At 60.6% G+C, this 9,172-nt stretch overlaps 1 protein-coding gene across 1 annotated transcript; it reads left to right on the top strand.

The window, feature by feature from the left end:
- Positions 1-215: 215 nt before the first annotated feature.
- On the top strand, positions 216-7,741 carry LRFN3 (leucine rich repeat and fibronectin type III domain containing 3). Its single transcript, XM_058530850.1, has 3 exons — positions 216-1,212; positions 2,694-4,130; positions 6,550-7,741. Exons 2-3 carry the CDS (start codon positions 2,710-2,712, stop codon positions 7,013-7,015), a joined length of 1,887 nt encoding a protein of 628 aa, XP_058386833.1. The 5' UTR covers positions 216-1,212; positions 2,694-2,709; the 3' UTR covers positions 7,016-7,741.
- Positions 7,742-9,172: the final 1,431 nt, after the last annotated feature.

Below are 9,172 nucleotides of genomic sequence, written 5' to 3'. Positions count from 1 at the left end.
AGGTGGGGCTGGGAACGCGCCTTAGAGAGGGGGACTGCTTACACCTTTAAGCGCGGGCGCGCGCGGGGCCTGCGCCTTTAAGCGCGGGCGCGCGCGCGGCCCTGGGTTCCCGGCGAGGAGGCCGCGGGAGCGCCCGGACCCGGCCCGCCTGCCCGGCCCCCGCCCCGGCCCCGGCGGGGGAGGGGTCTCTGAGCGCGGCCCCTCCCCCCTGCACCCCTGCCTGCGCGGCGGTGTCGCCACCCCGCGTGTCCCTGTGTGTCCGTCTGTCCGCGCCCAGGCCTCGCCCCACCCCGGCCCCCGGGGCTGCCTGGCTGCCCCCCCACCCACCCCAGCCTCCCCCCTCCCTCCGGGCCAGCCCCCGCCGCCGCCCGGGAAGCCAGCCGGCACGCCGCCGCCCTAGACCCAGGGCCAGCACCCCAACATCGGGAGCCTGCACCCCGAGATTGGATCCGGAGATCTGGAAACCCGAGCCTGGGACTGTGATCTGGGGCTGGGACCCCAAGACCTGGAGCCTGAACACCCGTATCTGGGGCTGGAATCTCAGCATCAGTCCCTGGGACCCCAAGATTTGGAGCCTGAACCTCAAGATTTGGCATCTGAAACCCCGAATCTGGAGCTGAACTCTGAATTCTGCGCCTGGGACCTTGAAATCTGGGACCAGATTCCCATATCTATACCCTGGAACCCACTATTTGGGACCTGAACCCTAAGATTTAGGCCTCAAATTCCAAAATCTGAACCCTGGCATTCCAAGGCGCCTAAACCTGAGTTTGGGCCTGAAGTCCTTGCTGCAAATCTGAATGCTGAAATTTGGGGCTAGAGACCTCCAAATCTTGACTAAGCACCCCAGTATCTGAACCCAGCACCTCAGTATCTGATCCTAGGACTGGGCTTGGGGCTCAGACCCTAAACTCTCCATTTGGCTATTTAGCATCCCAAGGCTGGAGCTGGGAGAGCCTGACCCTGAGCAACCCAGACGGGGTCTGGGTCTCTAAAATTGGACCCTAGAAGCCCAATATTTGGAGAGCTAGGACCCGGAGCATCAAGGTCTAGAGACTCCGTGGCCACGGATCTGAGCTGAGACGCAACAGACTGTCCCTCTACAGAGGTCTTGGGGACAGGGAAGGCATGACCAGGTGCCCCCTCCAGAGCCCTGCCCCCTGCCCCCCTGGAGCCTGAAGACACTGCTCCCTGGGGCTTCTTCCAGCTCAGGTAAGGCTATTGGGAGACCCCCATGGTGTGGAGGGACTTGGGAGGAACTTTGTGGCTGCGGGAGGAGGTAAGTGAGGACCAGTCCCTCTGGGCACCCTTGGGGTTTCCCCAGGAAACAGACATTCCCCCCTCCAAGGGTCTGCCTCCCGCTCCTGCTCTGCCTCAAACATTCTCTGGCCATTTGGCCAGCCCTGCCCCTCTCTGACCTCTTCTTCCCCAGTTGATGGCGTGTCCAGGTCTCTGCCCCCCGCCCCGTTCTCCAACTTCTTCCCACATCTCTCATCTCACCGTCTCCAGCCGCCTCTCCTGTCCGCCTCTCCTCTCATTGACCATCTCTATTCACCTCTTCTCTGTCTGATCATCTTGGACACTTCTGTCCACGGCTCTTCTCTCTGGCCATGACTCCTCTCAATGACCATCTCTGTGCGCCTCTTTTGCCTTTGATCATCTTTAACACCCCTGTCCACAGCTCCTGTCTCCGGCCACCTCTTGTCTCCTGCTTCACTCAGTGACCACCTTTGACATCTCTGTTCGCCGTACCTCTCTCTGATCATCTTTCACCGGCTCTCTTGCCCTTGTCCATCCCTGACTCTAAGCCTGGACCTGTGACTGTCTCTGACCATCTTTGACATCTCTGCCTACCACTCTTCTCTCCAGCCACTCCTGTCCATCTCTCCTCTCTGACTATCCTTCACCATCTCTCTTGCCCTCCTCCCGCCCCTGACCCTAACTGCCAGTCTACGGCCACCCGACCATCTGTGGCCTTTACTGACCACCTTTCTTCTCTCTGTCTCTCGATCATTGGTGCTCTCTGATCATTTCTAAGATCTCTGGCTGCCTTTCCTCTCTCTGATGACCTTCCTCCACATCCGTCATCCTAACCAGCAGTCCTTGTCTCCAACTATCCCAGACGTGTCCTCTCCTCCTCTCTCTGACCGCCTCTCTGGCTTTTGACCATTTCTAACCACCTTTGACCATCTCTCCTGGATCTGACCAACCCTGACCCCTTCTCCTCTCTTTGTCCACCTCTCGTCTTCTTCACCATCTCTACCTGTCTCTTCTCTGGTCGTGTCTGATGACTTCTAGTCATTTCCGCCACCCTGACCACCTCTTTTCTCCTTGGCCACCTTTGAGCATCTCTCTTTGACCTCATCTAAAGTCCTCTGGCTTGCCTTCTGCGCTCCATGACCAACCCCCATCCTCCGACCATCCCAGGGTATTTCTAACCACCTCCCTGTCCTCTGACCCTTTGTTCATTTGTGCTCCCTCTGTCCCCACAAGACACATCTCTCTCCCCGAGTCTTTGACCATCTCCTCTGGCTTCTGATCTGTCTGACCGCTCCTGTGTCTGACCATCTTTGACCAAGTCTTCTGCCCTCAGCCCACTGTGACCTCCTCTCCTGGTCTCAGACTACCCCAGCCACCTCTGGCACCCTTCTGCTGGCCTCAGCCTGCCCTAACACCTCTCTTCTTTCCTGCAGGCCACCCCTGCCCGCGATGGCCGTCCTCCCGCTGCTCCTCTGCCTGCTGCCGCTGGCCCCCGCTTCATCTCCACCCCAGCCAGCCACATCCAGCCCGTGTCCCCGCCGCTGCCGCTGCCAGACGCAGTCCCTGCCCCTGAGCGTGCTGTGCCCGGGGGCAGGCCTTCTATTCGTGCCACCCTCGCTGGACCGCCGGGCAGCTGAGCTGCGTCTGGCAGACAACTTCATCGCGGCTGTGCGCCGGCGCGACCTGGCCAACATGACGGGCCTGCTGCATCTGAGCTTGTCGCGGAACACCATCCGCCATGTGGCTGCCGGCGCCTTCGCCGACCTGCGCGCCCTGCGCGCCCTGCACCTGGATGGCAACCGGCTGACCTCGCTGGGTGAGGGTCAGCTGCGCGGCCTGGTCAACTTGCGCCACCTCATCCTGAGCAACAACCAGCTGGCAGCCCTGGCGGCCGGTGCCCTGGACGACTGCGCCGAGACCCTCGAGGACCTCGACCTGTCCTACAACAACCTGGAGCAGCTGCCCTGGGAGGCTCTGGGCCGCCTGGGCAACGTCAATACCCTGGGCCTCGACCACAACCTGCTGGCTTCCGTGCCTGCCGGCGCCTTTTCCCGCCTGCACAAGTTGGCACGGCTGGACATGACCTCCAACCGCCTGACCACCATCCCGCCCGACCCCCTCTTCTCCCGCCTGCCGCTGCTGGCCAGGCCCCGTGGCTCGCCCGCCTCCGCCCTGGTGCTGGCCTTCGGCGGGAACCCGCTGCACTGCAACTGCGAGCTGGTGTGGCTGCGGCGGCTGGCGCGGGAGGACGACCTCGAGGCCTGCGCCTCGCCCCCTGCTCTGGGCGGCCGCTACTTCTGGGCCGTGGGGGAGGAGGAGTTCGTGTGCGAGCCCCCAGTGGTGACTCACCGCTCGCCGCCCCTGGCGGTGCCTGCGGGTCGGCCCGCTGCCCTGCGCTGCCGGGCAGTGGGGGACCCCGAGCCCCGCGTGCGCTGGGTGTCACCCCAGGGCCGGCTGCTGGGCAACTCCAGCCGCGCTCGCGCCTTCCCCAATGGGACGCTGGAGCTGCTGGTCACCGAGCCGGGCGATGGCGGCATCTTCACCTGCATTGCGGCCAATGCAGCTGGCGAGGCCACGGCTGCTGTTGAGCTGACCGTGGGTCCCCCGCCACCCCCCCAGCTAGCCAACAGCACCAGCTGTGACCCCCCGCGGGACGGGGATCCTGATGCCCTCACCCCGCCCTCTGCTGCCTCTGCCTCTGCCTCCGCCAAGGCAGCTGATGCTGGGCCCCCTACGGACCGTGGCGTCCAGGTGACTGAGCATGGGGCCACAGCTGCTCTCATCCAGTGGCCAGATCAGCGGCCCATCCCAGGCATCCGCATGTACCAGATCCAGTACAACAGCTCAGCCGACGACATCCTCGTCTACAGGTGCAGGGTTTAGGCTGCGGGCAGCTCGGGTGGGGGTGGTGAGGTGGAGGGAGGGTTGCAAGTACACCTCCTGATACCCCAAGCTGCAGCACAGCCGAGAAATGAGCTGCAAGGCTACAAAGGAAATTAGACAGCAAAGGTAAAAGAAATCAGGCCAAGAGAGTAAAAGAAATCCAGCAGCAGTGGTAAAAAGAAGTCAGACAGGAGAGACAAAATAAGTTAGGTAGCAAATGTAAAATAAATCAGGCTCCAGGGCTAAAACTTATCAAGCAATGATGATAAAAGAAATCAGGCTGCATGGGCAAAAAGAAATAAGGCAGCAAAAGTAAATGTTAAACGTAAAAAGGCAATCTGCCTTTGCCTCTGCCTCTGCCAAGGCAGCTGATGCTGGGCCCCCTACAGACCGTGTAAAAGTTAATTGGAGGGGTGCAATTTAAGAAGTCAAGGTAAAGAGGAACCAGGTGTTTCCAGATGACAGGGCCAGACACGAGCCAGGCTGTGGGAGGAAAAGAAGATCAAGCAGGAGGGTGCAGGGTCACAGGCAAAGTGAAATGAGGCAGCCCTGTTGCAAAGGAACTCAGGCCAGAGTGGGGAGGAGGTTAAAGAGGGATTGGCCTCTACGTTTGTGAGTGTAAACTGCTACACATGTGTGGAGTTCTATTATGGTCACTTCTCAATTTTTGATTTTCTAAATCAAATTAAGCCTCGTTCAGGCTCCACCTGCTAGGTGAACAGGAGTGTTGAGTTTGCCCCTGTTGGGGATTCCCTCCTCCCTTCTGTTGTTGCAAACACAAAACCTGGGGCTCACACACTCCAGGAGGGGAGTCAGTACAACTTCTGCCCCCGAGCTGGGGAGCACTGGAACATCTGCTGTGGCCACATGTGGTCAGTAGCAGTGGCCAGATGGCTCCCTGTTCTCACTGCCAGGCTGGGCCACGGGCCTCCCAGGGCCCGGAGTCTGCACCTCGTAAAGCCAGTACTTGGGTCCCCTTTCCCTCCCCAGGGGCCCACACCCCAAGAGATTGTCACTTGATTTCCTTTCCAGCAAGCTTTTTCCCTCCCTTTCTCAAACAGCAGCGCTCATTCCGCGGAGGGCCCACACCTGAAAATCACATGCATCCTGCCCACCCTGCCTGGCAGGGGAGGGGGCGAATGCCGTCCTAGATAGTCACCCTCCCAGAGTCAACCACGGAGTTCCCTGTACCTCCCTCATTAAAGCAGTTGAGGAGTAAAACAGATTATAAAACCAGTTAAATCTCCAACAGGGTGCTCTGCTGCAAAAGGAGATAGAGTGGGATTGGGCGCTAAGGACAGGACAAAATGAGAAAGATGAGGATGTATAGAAACCAGGCAACAGAGATAAAGGGGAATCAGGAGACGAAGCTGGAAAGAAATAAGCAACAGGGAAAACAAGAAATCAGTGATGGTGAGGCATAGCAGCTTAATGAAAACGGACTCAGACGGCAGGAGCACTGGAAAGCGGGCTGTTGAAACAATAATAATAATGAGGCAATGGGGCTAGGGGGACATTCATTGGCAGGTTCGAAGGAAGCCAGGCGTCAGCGGTTGGATTAGAGAGAATTCTCGCTGTACACCGGAGGAAGATCAAGCAGCTGGAAGAGGGAAATCGGGCACAGCTGGAGGGAAGTCAGATGGGGAGCAGAGGGAAGTCGAGTGAGGGTCTAGAGGGAGACCAGGAGGTGGGATTAGAGGGAAATTGATGGGGGCTGGAAGGAAGTGGGCATTGGGGTAGAGGGAGGTCACAGGGTTAGAACACAACTGGGCGGCGAGTGGGAGAGATGTCTGACAGCGGGGCCACAGGGCCCTCCGGGGGGCAGGCTGGTGGGAGGCGAGGTGATAGACTAAGGAACTCAGGCAGTGACCTGGGGGGAAGGGGGGAAGAGAGTGAAATCAGGCGGCTGGAGCAAAGTTGAGCAGCAAAGTTCGAGGGAATTAGGGCTGCAGGCCGGCGGGAGATTGGAAGGCAGTGTAGGACAGGGATCAGGAGCTGGAGACAAAGTAAAACAGACCTGGGAGAACTCCAGGGGTGAGCTACAGAGAAATTGGGCAGAGGGGCTAGAGTGAAGCCCCGCAGCAGAGCAGAGGGGAGGTGGGCAGCGGCAATAGAGGGCATGTGGGTCTTGGGGCTCGAGGGGGTCAAACTGGAGGATCTGAGCGGCAGTGACAGGAAAGAGACACAGTGGGCCGGGTGAAATTGGCCAGCACACTGGAGGGCCATCAGTCGGCGGCTGCCTAGGTATCAGAGCACAGGGAATTCCGATCGCAGTTAGAGGGATTGGGGCTAGAGAGAAATGAGGCAGTGGACTGGGGGGAAATCCTCTCGATTTCAGGGTTGGGGCGGAGCGCGGGGTGGGTGCTGGGCATCCAGAGACCTGACCCCTCCGGCCTGTCCCTCCAGGATGATCCCGGCCGACAGCCACTCCTTCCTGCTGACGGACCTGGCCTCGGGCCGCACCTACGACCTGTGCGTGCTCGCGGTGTCCGAGGACGGCGCCACCGGGCTGACGGCCACGCGGCCCGTGGGCTGCGCGCGCTTCTCCACCGAGCCCGCGCTGCGGCCGTGCGGGGCCCCGCACGCACCCTTCCTGGGCGGCACCATGATCATCGCGCTGGGTGGTGTCATCGTGGCCTCAGTACTGGTCTTCATCTTCGTGCTGCTTATGCGCTACAAGGTGCACGGCGGCCAGCCCCCGGGCAAGGCCAAGGCGGCCGCCCCCGTCAGCAGCGTCTGCTCGCAGACCAACGGCGCCCTGGGCCCCACGCCAGCCCCCCCGGCCCCTGAGCCCGCCGCGCCCAGGGCCCACACCGTGGTCCAGCTGGACTGTGAGCCCTGGGGGCCCAGCCACGAACCCACGGGACCGTAGCCTCGCGCCACCTCTATGGCCCTCAGGCCCCAGGGGTGGCAGGACCCAGGCACCTGGTGGGACCTGGCCTCGGACTCACCAAACTGCTGACGGTTTTTAAAACTCTGATGGGGAGGGTGTCGGGACACCGGGGCACAACAAGAAAGTCCTATTTTTCTAAGCTTGGGCCTGGGTTCTTGCCCTTGTCTGTGTCTCTGGGGGTTGGGGGTGCCACGTCTGGGGAGAGACCCCCCACCCAGTTCTGTCTGAGGGGTCTGGATGAGGCTGAGGATGGCCATCCATTCAGTCAACAGACATTCCCTGAGCGTCCTCCCTGGGCGTGCCCTGCTGGGTGGCGCCGCCACGACCCAGACAGCCCCAAGACCTGCCTGCAGACAGTGGCAGCTCGGAGGGATCAGAGAAGTGGAGATGAGGGAAGCCGAGGAGATTGTGGGATCCCAGGAAAGGTGCCTGACTCAGCCTAGGGTGTGGTCAGGGAGGGCTTCCTGGGGGAGACATGTGACCTGAGAATGACATCTGAAGGAGATAATTGGGCAAAAAGCAGAGGGAAAGGTGTTCCAGGCAGAGGACACAGCACAAGCAAGGACTTAGTAAGTGCCAGGCACTGGGGGTCTAGTGGTAGAGGTGAGGCAGGAAGGGTGAGCTGGGCCAGGACCCCCAGGCTGAGGAGTGCAGACTCAGGCCTCATAGTACTGGGGAGCCATGGAGGATTCTGTGCAGGGGAGGGACAGGATCAGGTTTGGGCTTTAGGGAGATCCTTCTAGCCGTCATGAGGAGGGTGGGCCAGAGGGGAAGACTGAAGCTGGGAGCCCGGGGGAAGCCAGCGCAGGCACCTGGGTGGGTGAGGACACGGCTGGACCAGGGGAGGCCTGGGGAACGCAGTGAGGGGTGGGGGGACGGGGGGGAGACATGCAGGAAGCTGAGTGGGTGGGTTATGGAGCTGAAGGGCCATGGGGGAGGGAAGTACATAGGGCTCCAGCCAGGGGAGGAGACAGTGGAGCTGCCCCGATACAGAACCAGGGAGGAGGGGCAGGGTTGGGGAAGATGCTGAGGCCAGTGTGGGGCCTGGTAGATGTGGGGGGGCCAGAGGACATCCAGGGGGTGGCAGCCAGGAGACCTCAGGATCCCCGGTTTGAGGCTGGAGCTGGGGTCAGAAATGAGGGCTCGGTTGAGCAGTGATGGGGAACTGAGGCCACCAGGATGTGAGGTGGCCTCCAGGACTTTCCATATTGAAGGGACAGGCAAACCTAGGCTGAAAAACAAAGACTAAACAGGAGCAGCTGGTGGAGGGACAGAGCGAAGCACACCAGGCAGGTGAGGCCAAGTGACTGTTGTGTTTGATGGCATCAGGCTGCAGGGCCCCCAGTGAGAGCAGGGTGAGGGGACCCGCCCGGCAGGTGCCAGATTCAGCTGACTTGGGAGCAGGAGGCAAGAAGTGTAGACAGGGAGTGGAGACCCTGGGATTCTGGGGCCCAGAGCCTGGTTCAGGTTGCTCTGGACCTTTCTGGCCCGCATCTCTCCAGGGCTGGTCGTCACTCTGTCTTGAGCTGCCCCAGGGCCCCGTCAGACATCAGGCCTGGAGGTGTGGAGGACCAAACCCTGGGCCTTGGAAAGGTCGGGCCTCTTTGGAGATCCAGGGATGGGATGGGCAGTAAGAGGAATAGCGCTCCCTGCCCTCAGGCCACTGCTGGCAGGGGGTCCAGAGGCAGAGATGTGGAGGGAACTTGCATCCCGTCAGTCGTCTCTGGAGTGATGCTGTGTGAGGAGCACGGCAAAGAGGGCTCAGGTCTGGACTGGCCCTTCTCATGACCTGGAGTGCATGACTCGTCCTCATGGGATGACATGCCAGATTCCGCCACAGCTTTCTTGGCAGCTGCAGGCCTTGGAAATGACCCTCCATCCGCCATGGGAACCACCTGAGTCCCAGGGACCTAGTGTGACTCCAGGTCCTCCAGCAGCATCATGAGGTCCTTCCTCTTGTTACCCTCGGGTGCCTGTGGTCAGTGAAGCCACGGGGAGAGTGCAGTGTCTTGGCAAAGGGGCCTCAGGAGTGGGGGGATTGGGTACCTAGTGCCAGCTACGAAACACCAGTCGCTGCCGTGAGGGGGCGCCAGAGCGCACTGTTCCTCAACCTTTTGAAATCTGAGCAATTTATGG

This window comes from Diceros bicornis, chromosome 34 (assembly GCF_020826845.1).
Source record: "Diceros bicornis minor isolate mBicDic1 chromosome 34, mDicBic1.mat.cur, whole genome shotgun sequence".
Lineage (NCBI taxonomy): Eukaryota > Metazoa > Chordata > Mammalia > Perissodactyla > Rhinocerotidae > Diceros > Diceros bicornis.
Note: the sequence above shows the minus strand (reverse complement) of the source record. Positions and strands in the feature narration are given on the sequence as shown.